At 57.6% G+C, this 20,960-nt stretch overlaps 1 protein-coding gene across 5 annotated transcripts in view; it reads left to right on the forward strand.

Moving 5' to 3' along the window:
- Positions 1 to 19,585, forward strand: part of ANO1 (anoctamin 1) — a 90,839-nt gene extending 71,254 nt beyond the window's left edge. For all 5 annotated transcript variants that reach the window (XM_036862640.1, XM_036862644.1, XM_036862641.1 and 2 more), the window contains 6 exons: positions 348 to 493; positions 3,292 to 3,444; positions 9,703 to 9,755; positions 11,739 to 11,923; positions 16,156 to 16,261; positions 17,942 to 19,585. In XM_036862640.1, the coding sequence (XP_036718535.1) occupies positions 348 to 493; positions 3,292 to 3,444; positions 9,703 to 9,755; positions 11,739 to 11,923; positions 16,156 to 16,261; positions 17,942 to 18,190 (892 nt within the window). In that variant the 3' untranslated portion in view covers positions 18,191 to 19,585. The remainder of the gene's footprint in view (positions 1 to 347; positions 494 to 3,291; positions 3,445 to 9,702; positions 9,756 to 11,738; positions 11,924 to 16,155; positions 16,262 to 17,941) is intronic.
- Positions 19,586 to 20,960: the final 1,375 nt, after the last annotated feature.

Below are 20,960 nucleotides of genomic sequence, written 5' to 3' on the forward strand. Positions count from 1 at the left end.
CCCAACTGGCTGAGGATGCAGGGTACCCATAGGCGGCCCCAAACCCACGTGCCAGCCTCCATGGTCCAAGGCAGCCAAGTCTGCTTGGGCCCAGCCAGACCCCTGACACCTGAGGGGCCCTCCCTGGCCTCCGTTTCCTTATGTCACAAACAAAGCAGTGACGCTTGCCCCCTGCCCCTGGGGAAAACGGCAAAGGAAATCATCCACAGAGGGGTCATCGCAAAGATGTTAGTTCAGGATTTAGAACACTCAATGCCTCAGAGAATTGGAAAAACAACTTGGAGGGGCCAGACCCCCAAGCCCACCTTCCTGGAAACCTAACCGAGGTGACGTCGTGTGTCTTTCAGGAAAATGAAGAAGTTTATCCGTTATCTGAGGCTGAAGCACCAGAGCCCCTCTGACCACGACGAGTACGTGAAGAAGAAGCAGCGGTACGAGGTGGATTACACGCTGGAGCCCTTCGCGGGCCTCACCCCGGAGTACATGGAGATGAGTGAGTGACGGGAGAATCCTGTCCTGGGAGACGGGGCAGGACGGAAAAGGGCCAGCTGGCCGCCTGGGGCTCGCTGCGGTCCCTACACGGAGCGGGACACACCCCGGACTCAGCCGTGTCACCTGCAGCTGTGTTGCTGGATGGGAGGATGGCCGGAGGCGGCACATGACCCCCCAGGAGTGGGGCGAGGGAGAGAGGGGACAGGCCGGGTGTGGCCTGCACGGCAGACACCTGGAGCCTCCCTGACCCCACCTCCGACCTCTCCCTCCACTTGGGCCACACTGGCCTCCTTGCTGTTACCCAAACTCATAGAGGTCGCTCCTGCCATGGGGCCTTTGCACTGTCTGTGCCCTGCCCGGAATGCTTTCCCCTGGTATGAGCGTCACTCCCTCTCTCCCTTCCTCCAGGGCTCTGCTCAGAATGTCCCCCACCAGAGGGGTCTTCCCAACCGCAGCATTTACAAGGGGCAGCCCCTCCCCCTGCTTTCTGGCTCTCACCACAGCTGATATCTTTAGTCCCCACCCCTTTCTCATTCCTCCCCCATCTGCCTCTCCTGTAGAATCAAAGCTCCATGAAAGCAGGTCTTTTTTCCTTCTTCACTGCTGTACCCCCTGCACCTAGAACAGGTCCAGCTATACAGTGGGTGCTCAATACGTGCTCCCTGAATGAATGGATGAGTGAAGGCTGAGACTCACGCAGAGGGGTCCCACAGTGTCGTGCCCCCTGACCACCATGGACAGCTTATCCTAAATGCTGGGGGACTTCCCTGGCAGTCCAGTGGTTAAGACTCCGGGCTTCCACAGCCGGGCCCCCGGGTCTGATCCCTGGCCGGGGAACTAAGGTCCCTCAAGCCTCGCAGTGCAGCCAAAAAAAAATTTTTTAATGTTGGCTCCCAGGCCCAATCCTGGTCTGCGCGGAGTGGGACCCAGGACTCTGCATTTTAACAGGCACCTGGGTGAACCAGCCAGGGACTGGTCTGCAGGGTGAGCTGGTCAGGGGTGGGGTGGCCTTGGGTTGCAGGAGCGGTTCTGTTTAGTTGTACCACGGGCGCTTCCCTGCCCTATCCCTGTTGGCAGAGTTGGTCCCAGTAAGTCACTCCCAGCTTCCCGGATGACGGTGCCATACACTCTGAGACTTAAAACAAGGAGATGGTGTGGTGTTTGGGTGACATCCTCTGTTTTGTCCCGGAATCAAACCCAGGCTGAACCCGAGGCAGGCGGGCAGCTCCCTGCCCTGTGGGTGCCGCCTCCCCAGGCCTGCCCTCTGCCTGGCTGTTTATACTCATCGTGGGGCCTGGGAGGAGGGTCTCCACTGCCTGACCCCGTGGGAGGATGGACACCGAGAACAGCAGCCTATGATCCGCTGAGAGACTGCAGTCGGTCGTTTCCCCAGATTTTAATTTTTTTAATTTTATTTATTTATTTATTTATTTTTGGCTGCGTTGGGTCTTCGTTCCTGTGCGCAGGCTTTCTCTAGTTGCGGCAAGCGGGGGCTTCTCTTGTTGTGGAACACCGGCTCTAGACGTGCGGGCTTCAGTAGCTGCAGCGCGTGGGCTTAATAGTTGTGGCGCACGGGCTTAGCTGCTCCGCGGCATGTGGGATCTTCCCGGACCGGGGCTCGAACCCGTGTCCCCTGCATTGGCAGGCGGATTCTTAACCACTGCGCCACCAGGGAAGTCCCCAAATTTTAATTGTTATGGTGGCTGGAGAGTCCTGGGTCCTCTGGGGTTTAGTGAAATGAAATTCCTGGGGCAGGCCCCTCCTGCCCACCCAAGGAGCAGCTGCCCCGTGCCTGGCAGTCTCCTCCCGGCCGACTCGGGCTGGGATGGGGTAGGTGGAAGAAAAGGCCCAGTGGGCATGACCCACCCGCACCTCCAGCTGCCCTCCCCCCTGCTGTCCCTGCAAGAGAAGGCAGTGTCACTCGGGAGTCGGGGAACCCGCAGCCTCGGGGCTCAGCAGCCCCCTGGCCACGACGCCGAGCTTATCCAGTGGCCTCCATCCCCTCCATCACCTCCAGAGCCTTCAGGCGAGGCCAGCATCCACACAGAAGCATCCCGCGGAGCCCCCGTGGGGCACGTGAGGGGCCAGGGACGTGGCTCCGGGATGAGGGATCACACGGGGCCTCCACCCGCACCCCGTCGCGCTAACAATGGTCACGCTCAGCCCGCCGGGCCCGGGGCGACATTCTGCCGGCTTCCTTGTTTCCCGCCTGGCACCGAGCGCCCTTGGGTGGGGTCCGGCTGTACGGTTCCTGAGCCAGCTTCCCCCGCTCGCTTCCATTCGGCACCCTTTCCCCGACCTGCCCCGCCGGTCCACGATGAGGAGAACAAGGAAAAGCAAGGGAGTGCGGCAGAGGGGCGAGATTGTCCGGACAGTGGGCGGTGGTCCCCGACCGGCTCCCCGAGGCCCGATGGAGGGGGACGCTGGGGGCTGTTGGAGACGCAGTGATGCTCGCGGGCCCCCCAGGTCCTGGGAAGCACTAGGGCACCGTCCCAGCCCGCACACAGGGTGACTGAGGCTGGGCCTTGGTGCTCACGGGCACCTTATTCCCATTATTGGTGATTTTTTAAGATCAGACATATGATAAGTGAGTACACTCCCTTTATTCAAGAGGCAAGACTCAGGTCCAGAGCAGAACTTGGAACCTTGCCCACAGCTCCCTCCCGGCCTGGGCGTGTCCAAGATCCCCTCTTACACACGCGAGGCAGGGCCCCGTCCGACCCGGGCGTGTGGGGCGGGGGTCCTGCCATTCCGGAACAGGGACAGTGCATGCTGACCACCGCCTCCTCCTCTCTGCAGTCATCCAGTTCGGCTTTGTCACCCTGTTCGTTGCGTCCTTCCCGCTGGCCCCGCTCTTTGCACTGCTGAACAACATCATTGAGATCCGCCTGGACGCCAAAAAGTTCATCACCGAGCTCCGAAGGCCGGTGGCCGTCAGAGCCAAGGACATCGGTGAGTGCCCCGGGCACTGGGGTTGGAGGACATACTGGGCTTGGGGAAAGGATCCTGCTCCCCGGAAGCCAGAGGCAGAGCTGGCAAAGTGGGGTCCTGGGCTCCTCACTGCACCTGCCCTGGGGAGAGAGTCAGAGATGGGGCGGGGGGTGAGGATGCAGGACCTCCAGGCCCCTCTCCACCCTACCCCGAACTCCCAACTCCTGAGATGTGTGGGCCGCGGAGAACATTTGGGAAAGAGCTCGTGTCTCGGATATCTGAGTATCTCCCCGGCGTGCTGCTCCAGGAGGTCCACAAGATACATTCCCTCTGACGGTCCTCAGCACCCCTGCCCCTCCCCGGATGTCTGCATGGCCCCAGAGCACAGAGCCAGACCAGCTAATATTAGCTGCTCAGCAGTGCCTTCCTACAGAGTGTATCATTTAGTCATTTAACGTTCACAGAAGAGTAAAGGAAGGAGGGAGCCCCCTCCCACCAATGAAGGAAGAGCATCGTGTCACCTGCCTGTCAGGTCAGGGCCGAGAGCAGCCTGGGCTTTTTAACCCCGAGTCACTAAGGGGCTCCTCATCCATGTGGAAGAGGGGCTTGGGGTTGGGGGTCATTTAACATCAGCATAAGGAATAACTTTCGAATAGTCAAAGGTGTCGAAAGTGGAACCGACATCCTTGCGGAGTGGTGAGCTCCCTGTCACCAGAGGCATTTAAGCGGATGTGGGTGCCCGTCTGTCCAGGAGTGGGGGGATCTAGCAGGCAGGGCTCAGAGCCCCATGCACGCCTTGGCCAGAGCTGGCCCTCACCAACAAGGACGATGCTCATCGTATCTTAAAGGGAATCAACTTAATCCGGGACCCAATTTTCAGGGTGAAAACAAGAAAGTCTTTATTGGGATTTTATCTTGAAATGAGATGGAAAATTACAAAATATATTCATTTTATCTCCTATTGAACACAATTTTATTTACAACAGCACCTGTGCTGGTTCTGTGCTGGTTCCTAGAATAAACAAGATTGAATTGTGTGTTAGGGATGTTATCTGTCATTTTACCAAAATAAGGTTTGCACACCAGCGAGATCTTTGGGTTGGGCTTTTGTAGCCCAAATATAATCTTGCAAAAATGCAGGGGCTTCATCACTCCTTCCAAAACCTTCTCCTGCCCTTGGCATTGGGTCGCCCTTGTTGAAAACGCCCCTGAGGCCATTGCATCCCCAGCCAGGGGCTCCTTGGCCCGTGCTGGGCCCCATGGTGCGGGCCCCACCCGCTGATGATTCCAGGCCCATTGATTCTCCACCATCCACCCCTGCCCCCCGAGAAGCCTGGAATCCGGCTTTACACGGTGCAGCCTCTCAGGTTGAACCGGATGAAATTGCCGTTTTCACAATTCAAACACGCTCAGATATCGGTGATTTCACCTGGTTTACATTTGTGCTCTGGGGTCCATGATGTGACCTGCCGGCCCCAGACTTAGAGAGGGTCCAGGCACGCTCGCTGTTCCACCAGGAGGGACGTCTAAGCCCAGCTCCCAGCTCCAGAGGTCATCGCCCTGTGTTTTGACACTTTAATCTCCTTCCCATCTGGACGACCCAGACAATCAGCAAAGACTCAGCAAACAGATGTCCTCCCTCCTAGACTTCGTTTATGATTTTAAAAGATTTTAAGGCCCCTGAACTCACTGGCCCTGTGAAGTCCCTTCTGGCCCCCAGGGTCCCTGATTCTGCCTCATCTGTGGCCTTGGAGCGAGCCTTCGCCCCTCACACCACACCCCTAAGGAGCCAGGAGGGCCGTGGCCACAGGGCCGGGCGGGACAGCAGTCCAAAGCAGTGGATTTGCTGCTGCGCTGAGTCAGAGCCCGGCTCACGTTTCCATGAATGGCCGGAGAGTAAACGTTTTTGTCTCTGTGGACCGTGAGGTGATGTGCCGGATTCTCAACGAAAGGCGAAGCTTCTCACACTTTTTTCACTCACACTTGAAAATGCAAGAGCTGTTCTTTGCTCGTGGGTCATCCGAACAAGCACCAGCCATGCACTGATTTGGGCCACAGGCCGTATTTGCAAATCCCCCCCTCGAGATCAAGGTGATGTGGAACCCAGGGCTCTCGGAAGCGTACCACGCCCTGCTCTGAGGACGACCCTGGAGAGCTGTGTCTGGCATTGAACTTTCTCTGGGGCTTTCATCTGTCGAGTCCCGCCAGGAGCCTCATGGGGAAGCTGGGGCAAATCCTTGGTCCCACTTTCCAGATGGGGAGACTGAGGCCAGGTGGTTAGCGGAGTGGAGCTGGAACCGGAGAACTCAAGCCCTCGGCCCCTCCTGGCACACCTCCGTGAGGTGCACGCCTGAGGCCTGGATGGGGCAGACGGTCAGCCTGCCAGGCGCTCCCTGGACAGTCCTTGGGAATCCTGAGCCCGTGCCCAGTGGCCGTGAAGAAAAGAGCGTCGCCTCCCGCCACTTGTTGCTTACAAAGGCCCGATTCTCAGGCACACAGAGGCCCCAGGCGTGTCCACAGCGGCCAGAGTTTGCTTTGGCCTCTGTGCCTGGCAGAGCCGTGGCTGTGTCCTGTAGCAGCACCCAGACCCTGCAGCCCCCCAGGGTGGAAGGGAGCACCAGGGCACCACGCTGCCACCGGCCCTCCGCGGCCCTGGTGGGCGTTGTCGTTCCCACCACGAGCAGGGCTTGGATCATATCCTCAGGGTTTCTGCTCACGGCTCCTCGATGTTTCCCAGTCCTTACGGATTGGCTGCTCACTTCCTGGTTCCTGCCTGGTCAGTTGGAGCATAATCTGGGTTTGTTTATGGACTCCTCCACGGTAACCTTTCCTTGAAGAGGCTTTTGTATTCCTCCTGTGATCCGTGCAGGGCCCTGAAGGGACAGAGGGCCCCAGTGGCCCCCATGACCTGCACCCACGGCGCCAGGGGTGTCTGGAGGAAGCTCTGCCACGAAGCACAGGCGCTGCGACTGCCCTGCTTGGCCCTGGAGCGGGGGGGCGGGTCATGGCGAGTGGCTGCGGGGACCCAGCCCCGTGCGCACGTGGGAACCGGCTCCAGCATCCCAGTCCTGACCTTTGACTCCAGACCAACGTGCTCCCTGCCCTCATGCTCATTCTTCAGAGCCTTCCGAGTGGGGAACTCTGCCTGAGCTCAGCTCCTGGGTGCTGAGAGTTGACAGGCACGTCTAAACACCTCCCTGACATGTGCTTGGAAACGGGGCTTAGCGTCTCCTGGGACAGCAGTGATGCCTTGAAGAAGTAGGCAGATGGAAATGAGGCATCTGCCCCGCGAGATTTTCATGAAGGAAGCCAAGATTTGTCCCAAACAGCATCAGCCCCTTGTACCTCCAGGTCGTCAGAGCAATGATTCTTATCCTGGAGTGCGGAGCGTGTGTCTGAATAACTCGCAGGGTCAAGGCTCCAAAAGAGGCTGATTCTGCGGGCCGGAGCGGCGTCCGGGTTTTGCATTTCTTCAACAGGAGCCCACAGTTCCGGGGTGGGGATCACACAGAAGACCGTCGGCCTGGACATAAAGGCACTGCAGGACCTGGAAGACAGGCTTAGTCCCGGGCCAGGGAAAGCTCTCACTGGCCCATCCGTCTCCCAGCTCAGCAACCCCATTTTCTGTTGTCACCTGTCTCGGCCCGTTGGGCCACTCCCTGGGCCGGCCGCAGACTCGTTTCCTCCTGCTGTGCTCAGGAGCCAGCTCCCGAGGCAGCCCCCTGCCCGGAAACCTCAACCTGCCCGGCTCACCGGCACCCCGGTCCCCCACTCGGAGTTCTCAAACTCAGACCCCTCGGGGCCAGGCGGGGCCGCAAGAAGGAGTGGACAAAACACACGCACCAGGCGTGCTTGTTCCCAGCTCCCTCGAAACACCCAACCCTCGGGGTTTTTTGTCTCCCCACTTTAGTCAGGTCTGGGTTTGGATAAATGTTTCTCTAAGCGACTGGTGGTGATAAAGGGAGTTGCCTTGGTACAGAGAGACCTGCAGTGCATTGTGTGGCCTGAAGGAGGCACCACTGCCAGCCATGGCCAACTGTTGTCATGGAGATGCCAGCCCGCTGCTGACTAAGAGCTGAGGCTCCTTTAGAAGCAGCAAGTTTCGCTTTTTAAAAATATGTCATCCGGGGCTTCCCTGGTGGTGCAGTGGTTGAGAATCTGCCTGCTAATGCAGGGGACACGGGTTCGAGCCCTGGTCTGGGAAGATCCCACATGCCACGGAGCAACTGGGCCCGTGAGCCACAACTACTGAGCCTGCGCGTCTGGAGCCTGTGCTCTGCAACAAGAGGGGCCGCGATAGAGAGAGGCCCACGCACCGCGATGAAGAGTGGCCCCCGCTCGCCGCAACTAGAGAAAGCCCTCGCACAGAAACGAAGACCCAGCACAGCCAAAAATAAATAATTAATTTAAAAAAATAATAATATGTCATCCCAATCTGTAAACATCCATCAGCATTTTTTAAGTAGCAGGCAAGCTCGAGGAAACACCCTGGATGTGGCACCTGGATGTGGCAACCTCTGCTTGGGCGGGAAGCCTAGTTGGAAGGGCTTTCTACGTTCATACAGTCACTCAGCCAACGCTTACCCAACAGCACCCAGCCCCACGTGCCAGGCTGCGTGCTAGGCCCGGGAGGGATGGAGGATGTGCCGTTCACAGCCTCCCCGGGAGCTCGGAGTCTGCAGAAGGGCTCCCAGCCCCCGAGACGGCCAGCTGTGAGGGTGGGCCGTGCACAGCGCTGATTCTGTAAGGATGTGTTGCCCGAGGATCCGCCTCCCGCTCACTTGCACCTCAAGTGCTTCCTGCAGGAGAGACGGGAAGGGTGGGTGGATCTAGCGCCCCGAGGAGTGCAGGCCCCGTGACCGCCCTGCCACTGCTCCAGCGTGAAAGTGAGTCAAAAACCGCTGCCCTCGTGGGAAGACCCAACAGAATCGGGACGAACTTCCCATCTCGGGTTCGGTGATAGCCTGCACGGACGGCTGATGGGCAGGGAGGTGAGCGTTACTCCCACCAGGCCCCGCAGAAGGGTCTGCAGCGGGCATCGTAAATGCTTGCTTCGAGGAGTGGTGCCCGGCGGGGGCTGGGGAACCCCCTCACAGCAGACCTCAGGTGCTGGGTCCCAGCCTGCGGCTTCCAGCTTCTGGGCTACATGGGCCTGAACCCCTGCTGTCTCTGCAGACCCCCAGCATACACCCCCGAGACGGGCGCTCACTGCGAGGGCAGGAACGCCCACGAGCGGCTCTGTGTGCCCTGGGTAGAGACCCCCAAGCCCCGGCCACTGGCCCCTCCAGCCCTTTCTGAGAAGTGCTGTTGTCACCACTTCAGATCTGGCTCCGGGCAGGGAGAGAGAGTGCCTGGGACGGGATTCCAGCCCCAACTTTTCGATGATGTGTGCCTAGCCTGATAGGAACGCGGTCAGGTCGGGGGCAGGGGCGAGCAGGGGCCCGGGGCGCCCTTCCAGGAGTCGCAGCGTTGAGGCCCTAAGGAGCGGGGCTGGCCCTGGGTAAAGTGCTTCCTTCCTGGACTTTCTGGTCCTTGTCTCTGCCGGGAGCGAGGCCAGTGGAGCAGCGCATGATTCTCCAGGTGCTGTGTAATCCTCCTCCTGTTCGCCTGTGGTTAGGTGCAGTGTAATCCTCCTCCTGTTCACCTGTGGTTAGGTGCAGTGCTGCACCTTGGGGCGACGGGAACAAGGGGGCATCCAGACGGGAAACGGTTTGTACCGCACTGCTGTCCAGTCATTATAGCCAGGCCATGGTCCCAGCCTCACCAGCCGGGGGCCCTGGCTTTGCTCCTTGACACTGGCCCTGCATCTGGCCTGTCCCTAAATTCAGTTTTCCTGGCACTAGAGCTACGGAAAATGCATAGGACATCAAACTTCGTGGTTTCAGTCTCCAGTTACTGCTGCGTGGGCTCTTTGGGGCAGGAGCTGCATCCAAATGGAATCTTTGTCTCTCTAGAAAAAGGCTCCATCCAAGCCGATCAGTAGCTTACGCAGCTTCGCAGGAGATTGTTCAGAACCAGGGACCAGATGTTTCTAAGCATCTCTTTGAGAAGCTACACAGTTTGCTTACAGACAGCTGACGAGCCAGGACAAGCCATGGGCTCTGTTTTCAGCCAGGCTCCCCCAGGCCCTCCCCAAACAACTCCCTGTTACCACGTGTCTGACCTGCCCCAGAAAAGGACCAGACCGGCCCCTGCGAAGGCCGGGCTGCTGCCTGCTAGCCCGGGTTACTGAGAGCCAGGGCAAGGGGGTCTTTAAACCTGTGCTTCCCTTCCCTCCAGGAATCTGGTACAATATCCTCAGAGGCGTCGGGAAGCTTGCTGTCATAATCAACGTAAGTGACCGGTGACGCCAGGACCTCGGCCGGGAAGCCCGGCCCAGCTGCCACGTGGTCGGGCACCCCTTCCCCTTGCAGGGAGCTGGTCCGTCCCTCCAGCCTCAGAGCGGTTCCCAGCTGGCACAGGCATCTCCTCTTCAGAAGCATCCTTTGAGGGGATGGGTCCTGTTGAGGGGCGGGGCGGGCTCAGGCGGGAATGACAAAATCTCCTCGACCTTTCTCTGCAACCGGGGGCAAAACCCTCCACCGTGCCCACCTTGGCCCCTAAGTCCCCTCTCTCCCAAGTCCTGAGAACAAACAAGAGAAGGAGATAGAGGCAGACAGGGAGGGAGAGAGACAGAGACAGGGAGGGCAGGAGAGATAGACACACAGAGACACAGAGACACAGAGAGACACAGAGATTCCTCATTAGCAACTCTTCTGCTCTTTTTTTAAAAAGTTAATTTGGGGACGTCCCTGGAGGTCCAGTGGTTAAGACTCCGTGCTTCCACTGCAGGGGACACGGGTTCGATCCCTGGTCGGGGAACTAAGATTCCGCAGGCCACGAGGCACGGCCAAAAAAACAAAATTAACTTTCCCCCTTTATGTGAAACTCATGCCCGCTCTTTAAAGAAAGTTTGAGGAATGCTGAAACACGGAGAGAAGAGGAAGCTGCCAGTCGCACACACACGCACACAGGCACACACAGACACACGAGCTTGCTGGGGACAGTGCCCCGCCCTCCATGGCCCTGCCCCAGCATCTGGTCCACGAGAACCCCAGGGGGGTCTGCAACGCCTCAGCCCTGTGACCCTAACCCCTCCACCAGCCGGCCAAGCCTGAGCCCCCCAGAAGCTGCCACCTTGCGTCTTGTAGGGTTGGCGGGGGGCGGGCAGGCAGCTCCCTGGAGCAGATGGTCACAGTGCTGGGTCAGGGTCACAGTGAGGCCCTGACACTCAGTTCCCATGGCACAGGAAGTGATGCTCGGCCCAGGAGAAGGGACCCTCAGAGCCCTGGGACCTGCTTTCCCTGCTGGCTGACAGCTCCCTGGGTTAAGGCTTTGAAACCCCACTTATACAGGGAGGCCGTGGGCTGAGCTTGCACACTGGACAGCGACATCTCCGCACCGCGACCCGGGCTGAGCTGGGGGGCACATTTTGATGGGGAGAGGCTGGAAACACCAAGGTACAGCCCCTCTGGGGCATGAGCATGGGGGCGCTGAGAGCAGAGCAGCTAGGAACAAGCTGGACGTCTCGTGAGAACAGCCAGCAGCAACAATAATAATAATGGCAGCTAACATTTATTGAGCATCTAGAATGCTCCAGGCCCTTCTAAGCCCATTCAGTGCACCCACCCACTAGTGCACACACGGCCCATGGAGGCAGAAGTTTATTGCCCCATCTTGCAGGTGATACAGCCGAGGCACAGAGAGGTCAGGCGACTTGCCCAAGGTCACACAGCCGACAAGAGGCAGAGCTGGACTTTACCCCAGGCTGTCGGGTCCATGCTCTGATACTGGCCTCACACTACGCTGCCCCGGGGACTGCTCTAGAATAGGGTGAGCTGGGTCTGAACTTCACAGTCTACAAAGCACTTTTCCTCCCTGCCTTGCTCTCTTTCAAACAAGCCAGGAAGGAGAAGCACCTAGAGTGGGCGCTGTTAGCCCTGTTTGACAAGAGAAAATGGAGGCACAGAGAGGTCAGGCAATTTGTCCAGGGCCACACATTCAGTGAGAGGCAGCCAACATTGTCCCCAAGCCTTCTCGTTCAGGGGCGCCCTGTTCCCAGCCCCCAGGCCCTCTCCTCAGGGTGCTGGAGGGGCTGACAGGAATGCCCCCAACCCTTCGTTTGTCACTTGACGAGCCGAGGCCATGGGGTCATGTTTGCCAGCTTGGGTCACATGGCCGGGCCCCAGGGCCAGCGCTGCCCTGGCTCAGGTGGGGTGCGTCCCCCTCCCCCTCCCAGCTGGCGTCCGCACTCACTGCTCTGTTCCCCGGCCCAGGCGTTCGTGATCTCCTTCACGTCGGACTTCATCCCTCGCCTGGTGTACCTCTACATGTACAGTGAGAACGGGACCATGCACGGCTTTGTCAACCACACCCTCTCCTCCTTCAATGTCAGCGACTTCCAGAACGGCACGGCCCCCAACGACCCCCTAGACCTGGGCTACGAGGTGCAGATCTGCAGGTACCACCCAGGCAGCTCTCTTTAAAGAGCCCCATTTGGTGGGCTTCTGGGAAAACCCCGGTTCAAGCCAGGATTCTTTCAGGGCAAATCACAGAAGAGCTCAATCTTGCTTCAAGGGAAAAAAAAAATATCCCTGGGTGGGGGTAGGAGGTGATTTATTAGTTCTTTAACTAAGAAGTCCATAGTACGCTTCGGGCACGGCTGGATCCAGGGGCTGCCGTTTGTCATCCGGCCCCATTCTGACACTGCCTCCCGATTTTATACATTCCTGCATGTGGGCATCATTTCCTGGCAGGCAGTAAGTGACCCCCAGCAGTCCTCTCTGCTCAGCAGTCCCAGTAGGGGGACTTTCTTTCCCACTAGTCAGCAAAAGTCCTAGGATTGAGTCTCAATGACCTGTCTTGGGTCAGAGGCCCATCCCTGAACCAATCACTGTTGCCAGAGCGTGCGGGGCTCTTATTGGCTAGGTCTGGGTCGTGTGCCAGGGTATGGAGTCACGGCCATCGATCTGGGGGGGCATCCCAAGGAAAACTGGGGTGCTGGGTGCTGGGCAGGCAAAAGCAACAGATGTCTGAGAGGGTCCAACCTGCGGGGCCCCATCAGCTGGCCAGACACTCAGGGCGGGCAGGGAGCACCCCAGGAAAGATGGAGGCGGGGAAGGGGGGGGCACGAGTGAGGGGCAGAGCCAGGCCTGGCTATTCACTGTGCATCTTCCCCGTGCCAGCCTAGCTGGGTTAGGGGCTGGGGGCTCAGGGCTGGGGGCTCGGGACTGGGCCACATGATCCCTGCTGCCCAGGGACTTTGTGCAGGGGCAACAGAAGCATAAACAGATCGAGTTAAAGGGGTGATAGTAGCCGGAAGCCCAGGTAGAGGGTGGAGGCAGTAGGGGTCACTCCAAGGGGAGGGGCAAAGTGGGTAAAAGAAGAGTGGTGAGCAGGGGTGTCTGTGGGTGGGAAACTGCAGCCTCTTCTGGAGCGTAAAGGGAAACGTGGTGGACGGTAGGACTGAAGGCGCAGGCAGGGGCACGGCATCCTGGGTCAGGAAACAGACGACTGTGGAGTGATTGGCCACGGGCTTTGCCATGAGGCTGAGACCGGGGAGGCAGAGTGGGGCACGCTCAGCATCTGTTGGCAGTCCGAACCGCCTCCAGCCCAGCTGAGATTCAGAACACGAAAGACTGCAAGGGCCAGAACATGTGTCACAAAGCCCACGCCATGACGCGCAGCCCTTTCTGCGTAGGGCGGATAATTTACCGCAAGGCTATTTACTCTTACTTTGCCCATAGTTCTATCAAGCTTACCTGTCTGTCTTCATACCCTTGCCCTAGTAGCAGGAAGTGGAGGAGACTGCCAGGGTCCAGGGTGCTGACAGCAACAAGCAGTGGCATGTGGCTGCTTGCAAAAAAAAAAACTGGTCCAAGAAATGGAAAAACAGCACTGCGTGCGGTCATTGGAACAGGCAGGCAGACCTATCCAGCATAGGTGCTACCGATGGCTTTGCAACAGCAGATGTGCCCGGCTGACCCCGAGTGATTAAAGAGAAATTACACGACGTGCCGTGTGTTCTGTGTCAGGGCAGGGACCACACCTACTCTGGAACCTGGTACAGCCAGGCCTGCCAACGAGAAAGGGCATGTGACAGACAAACATGCAACACGACATGCTTCCCGCTTTTCAGAATCCCACCCACCGCATGTTTCAAGGCACATGTATGTGAGCACGTACGTCACAGGAAAGGCCCAGGTGATCTGCTTCAGCCCCCTTCGTGGTCGCCTCAGGCAGGGTCGGCCTGGAGAGCTGGGGGTCAAGGGCAGGGGCTCAAGGTCGCTTCCTCCCCCTCCTCCGCAGGCACGGGCCCCAGAGACCCCCGAGCTTCCGGTCCAGGACCCCTGCCGCTTCTCAGCCAGCGCTGCACTTCTCTCGCTTTGTTTGAACATCCCACGCCAAGAACACACTCAGGCCGACCAATTTAACTCAAAATGAATTTTAGAGGAAGAATGATTTAGAACAAAGAAGGCAGGGATATAGGTGGTCATTTTATTATAAATTCCCTCAGAAATGTCAGTGTTGGTGTTTCCTGGGTAAGAATCGGGCATCGGGCATCCAGCCCCCGGAAGCAGCTCCCCATCCAAGCATCGGTCAGGAGTCCTGGCCACGCAGGGGGAGGCCAAGGAGACAGAGCAGAGACCTGGTTTTTAAGTGAGACCCTTGTTACTTTTACCCCCACAGAGAAGGAAGGCCATGAGCCAGTCCACTCTGCTCCCTTGGATTCGGGCTTTAGCCAGGCCCACCCAACCGTTGCCCACTATTAAGTGCTGTAGGTGCCGTGAGCTCCGTACTGCCGGCCGCTCCCCTGTCAAGCCGCCTCCCAGAGGGGTTGGCTGTGGGAGGAGCAGCACCCAGCCCAGCCTGGGGCAGCAGGTATGGGAAAGACAGCTTAGCAGAGCTGAGCACTGTGACCACTGCTGGCTACCATTTATTCCTGCACTGCAACAGGCATGGTCTCATTGAATGCTCACAGCAGCCCCAGAGAGGGCATTATTATTCTCCCCAGGGAGAGCTGGCAGGCTTAGCACAAGAGCAAAGCAAGGAAAACTGTAAGATCATCTCTGTTAGAGGTCAGTGCAGGTGGTGGGGGCTGGCATCTGGACGGTTCTTATGTAAGTGGGCTTTGAGGGATGCATAGGAGTTTGCCAGGTGACCCAAACACATTTCCCAGCATCCTGGTGCAGCTGGCCTTGAGAACAGAAAGAAGAGGGAAGAGAAAATGTGTGTGGCTTCTGATGCCGGGAGAACAGGGGATGCCTGTTCCCATCGGAGATCAGGTGGTGCATCTTCTGCATGGCTCAGCAGCTGGCACCAGAGGGTGTGTTCCCAGCCCAATCCTATCTCTGGAGTTGGCAGCTTAGCTCTGAACAGGCCCTCCGAGACTCCCATCCAGCTCCCTCAGACACAAAGCTCTTTGGGTGAGGGGCTCTGTCTGTGCCCCCCGCAAGCTCTGCCCCTGGAATGCAGGGACATGCAGTAGCTGCTCAATAAATACCTGCGACATGACTAAGTGAGGGAATGGCAGACCGAGGCCCAGAGAGGCCAAGCGATGGTGCAGGGACGCACAGCAAGGCGGGAGCCGGCTCTGGGTCTATGCGAGGCCTGTGCCCACAGAGCTAGGTGCCTCCTCTCCCAGTCTCCCCAACTGGGCCTCAGCTTTTCAGTAACCAGCAGGACACACCTGCAGCCCAGCACCTAGAAACCGCCCCGGCCATGGCTTCCTCACACGGCTTTACGGAAGCTTTTCCCCCACAGAGGGGGTCAGTCCTGTTAAAACCAAGCACCCCCCAAATTTGGGGGCGGTTGGTGGGGACAAAACCCGGGTTCTCATCCTCACCTGCCCCACATCAGGCATATCTGGGCCTCTGAGAAAAAGGCAGACCTAAAGCCCAGGAGGTACCCACCACTCCCGCTGCACAAGGGACAGAGGTGGGACCTTGGGGGCCAGGGAAGTAAGCAAACTTGTCTCCCAGCAGGCGCTCGTGGGCAATGTCTGGAAGTGATAGAAGAGGGGTGGGCTGGTATTTATTACACGGAGATAAGGAGCTAACAGTTGGGAGAGGGAGAGACATGCACTGGGCCCCGTGGGGCAGGGCGGGCCTGGGGACAGTTCCCTGGTGCCCTGACCACACCAACTGTATGGTTAACATCGTACAAGGGCTACTTTGAGAAAATGTTTCATTTTTTCCAATCGTTTCCCCGACAGAGAGGGTTGAGACTGGAGAACTGGATTTCATGGAACCCTGCCTGGAGTTTTGCGGATGATGGGGGTTGGGTTGAGGTTCTAGGCTTAGGGACCCCACCCCTCTTCAACCAGGGAGGCCCCACTTGCTTTGTGTGACCTACCGGAGTCTCAGGTGGGATTTCTTTTTGGAAAATGGGCTCCACTGCCTTCAGAAGTTTGGAACCCCTGGACCCGATGGTCCCAGAGCCCCCTTCTGTGGGCCCACGGCTGGATGTATGGGGACGCCCCTCTGGCCTGCCCAGCCCACGTGGGTGCTGGCACCCCCTCCAACGTGGGGAGACTCCCTGGGCGTGTGAGTGGGCTGGAGGGGGGCCTCTTCCTCCAGGGAGGGCGCTGTCCTACAGTTGGCCCAGGGTCCGACTCAGGCTTTCCTGACACTCACAAGCCCCTCGGTGCGGCCAGACCCCAGTTCCTGTCGAAGACCCACCTTCATTTTGCAGGTACAAAGATTACCGGGAGCCACCATGGTCGGAACACAAGTACGACATCTCCAAGGACTTCTGGGCCGTCCTGGCCGCCCGGCTGGCCTTTGTCATCGTCTTCCAGGTGCGAGGGCCCTGTCTGCTTCCAGAAGGTTTGGGAACTGAGGCACCGAGGAGGCGCTCTGTGCCCAGAGCGGGGTCAGGGGGACAGCAGCTGGCCGGCGTCGGGGGCTCGGAGGCTGGAGGACTTGCCCTGGGCACCCAAGGGTGGGGAGTACTGGTGACCCCAGGCCCTGGGCAAGGACAGGTCCCAGACCCTCCTCAGTTAAAGGAAGGCGGGACGGGGTGCCGGAAGGACTGGAGTCGTCCAGGGAACGCAGGTTTAGTTAAATGCAAGGCATCTTTATTGAAGGAGACCTGGGAGGGACCCACCTCAGTCTCCCCTGTCACTGTGCAGCGGGAGACGCGCCCCAGCGGACAGGGCTGGCAGGGACAGGAGGGCAGTGGGCTCCCAGCTGACACCAGCGCCCCCCTGCCCCCTGCCGCAGGCAGGGGACCTGGCCCCGCCTGGCCCAGTCTCTGGGGAGGGGGGCTAACTCTGAGGCCCGAGCGATTCCCAGTGGACAGGACCCCAGACTGGGGAGCAGCTGATGCACGCGGCCCTGAGGTCCCAGCCGGGGAGGCCGTGCTGGGGTTGCCCTCCTGTGTGGCCCCCAGAACCTGGAATCCAGACACTGGGTTCAAGCCCCAACCCTGCCCCTTCTACACAGTGTGGGCCCTGGCAGGGCTTCCGGCCCCCGAGGCCCCACTGTCTTGTCCTCCAGCTTTCCATAACCCTCTGGAGCCAGAACTAGTGTCTGGGGCCCAGTTCCCTAGAAGTAGAGCCTGAGCCAAGGATTCTGGTGCAAGCCGGCCATTGAGGGAAGGCCCTGCAAGGGGCTGGGGGCACGGAGCTCGGCTGGGAGGGGGTCTGGGCTGGACCATGAATCCCACCGCACACGTGGGCCCACCTTGACGCAAAAGAGTGCCTTTAGTCTGCCCACCTGGCCAGTCATTGACTGCAGCCGTCCAGGCCGGGAACAGGGAGACGGGGGGGGGGGGGACGGTTCCCTGGAGACGAGCCTCTGTGAGCCTTAGCGGCCAGCACCCACCACAGCTGGGGGCTGGGAGCATCAACCCAGAAAGGTGATGGCAGATGGCGGGGCACCAGCACCTTCCGTGACAAGGTGACTAACTCAGCCATACATACTAACAAGTGCCGGTCAGACAGAAGTTTAAAAACCAGAGATTTCCGTTTTTCCGTAAAAGCCAACTCATTTGCACCTTAGGGACCAGAAATGCATCCAGGGAGGCGGCAAACGTTCAGGGTGATCCCGGGAGACCTTACAAATGGCAGAAGGGCCTGCGGAATCATCAGAGACAGTTTAAGCTCCCTGCGTTTCTGAACTCTTTGTATTTTGACTGTTTTCCCTTAAAGCCTTAACACTTGTTATATTTGGTGATGTGTAACCAATCAGATCATTTCTTAAGCCTCCCAGCCAAGAGATTCAGAACCACTCAGAGACGTTTCCTATTTACTGAGCTCAGATTCTTTCAAGAAAGTCGGCCACCGGAGGCCCCCCCCTGGCTGGTTTCCTGTTTCATTTATACCTTCCGGGAAACCGAGGCCTGGGAAGTCCAGGTGTGTCTGAGGTCCCAGGGCCGGGCTGTGACGGGACAAGGCACTGCCAGGTGGGGTGCAGGTGGAAGGGGGAGTGCTTCCCAGGTCCTCCTTCCCACCCCCTGATGCTGGCTCTCCTTCCAGAACCTGGTCATGTTCATGAGCGACTTTGTGGACTGGGCCATCCCTGACATCCCCAAGGACATCAGCCAGCAGATGCACAAGGAGAAGGTCCTCATGGTGGAGCTGTTTATGAGGGAGGAACAGGGCAAGCAGCAGCTGCTCGGCACGTGGATGGAGAAGGACCGGAAGAAAGCGGAGCCCTTCAACAACCACAGCCCCACGCCCCCTGCCCCGCCGGACAGCCCCGACTTCCCCGGGGGCGCCCTGTAGCTGCCGGCATCCCCGTCGACGACGCGCACCCTCTCCCGGGGCAGGCGACTTCGCACAACCCCCTGGCCCAGTGGCCCCTGGGTTTGTGACGAGCCTGGAAGACCACTTTCTTCTGATAGGACAACATTTCCCCGTCTTTTTCTGTTTTGTTTTGTTTTGTTTTTCTTGTTTTTGCACAAAACCATTAGGCAGGGAATTCTGTTATCTTTAGTATTCAAGGTTAATCAGAGTGATTGCTGGGGACAGGGTGATACACAGCGGACGCAGGGGCTTTGCGGAAGCGATGCTTGGAGTCTGGGGTCTCCCTGGCCGTTGGCGGTGAGCAACAGCCCCCAGAAGACATCGTCTTTAATCCTCCTGATGCCTTAAGAGAGAGGCGAGGTGGTATTCCAAGGCATTAGACAAAAGCTGGTGCGAGATCTGAGGGCAAACAGAGAAGTGGGTAAGGAATAAACGATGCTGACACCAGTTCCAAAAGACATCACCTGTCTCTAGGTTGAAAAAGTGAGATTTTTCATCACCTTTTCCTTCCCTGGATTCAGAAACCGAGACACTGGTCAGAAAGAGAGGTGCCCTGGCTCTGTCCACCCAGAGGGCCAGGAAGCTCTGAATTTACTCTTGGAGAACTAGCAGGGTGCAGGTGTCCTGAATGAGCGGTGACTGGCACCTCTGGGGTCCCCACCAGCAACCACATGCCTCCCCCACCTCAGGGTGACAGAAAAACGGGCGGTGAGGGATTATGACCTCGGAGGCATTTCTGCAGACGGCTTCAGGGTTGCAAGAAGTCTTAAGGCTTCTGGGGGTACTTTTGCAGCTTCAGAATATTTATTGGGTTTTTTTTTTAATCAATTCTACAGTGGATGTAAGGGTTTTTTCTCTGTAGCGCAAAGGCGGAAGGCGTTTATTTTATTAGCTAACCAAATATCATTGAGAGGAATTTAAAATACTGTTAATACCAAAGATTTTTATTAATAAAGGCTTCTATTTTGGTAACACTTCTCTATATTTTTACTTACAGGAATGTTACTGTTGGACTGTTATCATTTTAAAAGCTTGTGAAAACAAATCTCATAGCTGATAAGAATGATCTCAATTTGCAGCCATTATACTAACCGATGATCTGAAATTTCTCAAGCGCCCAGAGAAACATAAAAGAAATGTTTCACCGAAGGGAGGCACGAAAAGATAAACGTGTCTGTCTTGAACGTGTGGTCGGTGAGACGCTGACATTCCTGTGAGCTGTCAAGTAGGGGGGAAGTCCGTAAGTGTAGCAGATTTTCGTTATTTGCTAAAGTCATGCAATCTGATGCTTCTACTTTCTCTTGTACAGTAAGTGGTTTGAAATGGGGTTTTTTGTATATAAACATTGTATTAAAAATGAGGTGATTACCAAAAATCCTTTTATGGAAACCATTCTTTTTTTAAAAAAACTGAATGTACACAAATCCACAGAGGACCGTGGCTGAACGCTCGTCTGAATAAATTTGCATACATGACACCTTCCTCTCAAACCCTGTCTGCGTGACTTTTGCCCCAGGAAACTCGAGGGGCCAACCCCAGAGCCCCGTGGTTGGACCTGCAAATGCGGAGGGACTCATAAGCTTCCGCATCCTCAGCCCCAGACACATGGCTCGTTCAGGATGTTCCTGGGACGTTGTCTGTCCGCGAGTATGTGCATGGGCGTGTGTGTCTGTGTGCACACGTGTGTGATTTGCGTGCATATGCGTTTGTGTTGTTTTGTCTGTGTGTGTGCATGCCTGTACACGTATGTGCGCCGGGCAGGGGGGGGGGGGAATTGTGGTCACACCTTCCCAGCAGCCTCTTCCACGATACCCAAATCCCAACCCCTGGTGCCCGCAACCCGACAGAGATTTTAGTATTTTGGATTTTGTGGACCTAAAATTTCCCCCAAACCTTTTTGGGACCATCCCAGGGTTGCCAGTGCTTTCATTTGGGCAAGTGGTGGCACTTTTTCTTTAATTCATTACCTATAATCACCATCATTTCATGAAAGAAAGACTATCTTTCGCACTCAAGCGTCAGCAAGACCTCGAACAGCACACCTGCAGGGCCAGGGCGGGCCTCGGGCGCCCCTTGTGCTGCTGCGTCCCCAGGGAAGTCTCAGCAAACCCGAGCTCACGAGGCCCTGACTGCTGCTTGGTCAAGAATGTCCTTCTGGGGAATTTGCTGGCGGTCCAGTGGTTAAGACTCCGCGCTTCCACTGCAGGGGGTGCGGGTTCAATCCCTGGTCGGGGAACTAAGATCCCACATGCTGTGCAAGGCGGCCAAAAAATAAATTAAAAATAAAAAAATAAAAGTTCCTTCTAAAGCTTTGGAACCTCTTCCTTAGTCCTGATGAGGGTGGCTCCCAGGGCCAGCATTGCCGGAAGCCCTCCCCTTTCATGGGTCCTCCCAGGGGGAGGATCTTTGGCCCCAATGAGTACATGAGCGAACAGTCTCAGAGTGGGGAGGTGACTTGCCCAAGATGACAGGGCTCCTTGGCACCCCTTAGAGAGATCCATCCAGGCAACGTTCAAGATGAAGCCGTGAGCAAGGGAGACACAGCCCCTTCCCTCAGGGGATGACCTCTTGCAGTGGGCATCAGAGGCTGAACGAGAAAATGAACCCAGCACCAGATCATCTCCGAGGAAGGAAGGGGCGCTGATGTAAATAAAACAGAGGTGTGACTGAGAGTCACTCAGAGTGACCAAGCTGGGCAGGGAGGCCCCTGGAGTCTGAACAAGGAGGAGCCAGAATGTAAAACCCTGGA

This window comes from Balaenoptera musculus, chromosome 8, assembly GCF_009873245.2.
Source record: "Balaenoptera musculus isolate JJ_BM4_2016_0621 chromosome 8, mBalMus1.pri.v3, whole genome shotgun sequence".
Taxonomy (NCBI): Eukaryota; Metazoa; Chordata; class Mammalia; order Artiodactyla; family Balaenopteridae; genus Balaenoptera; species Balaenoptera musculus.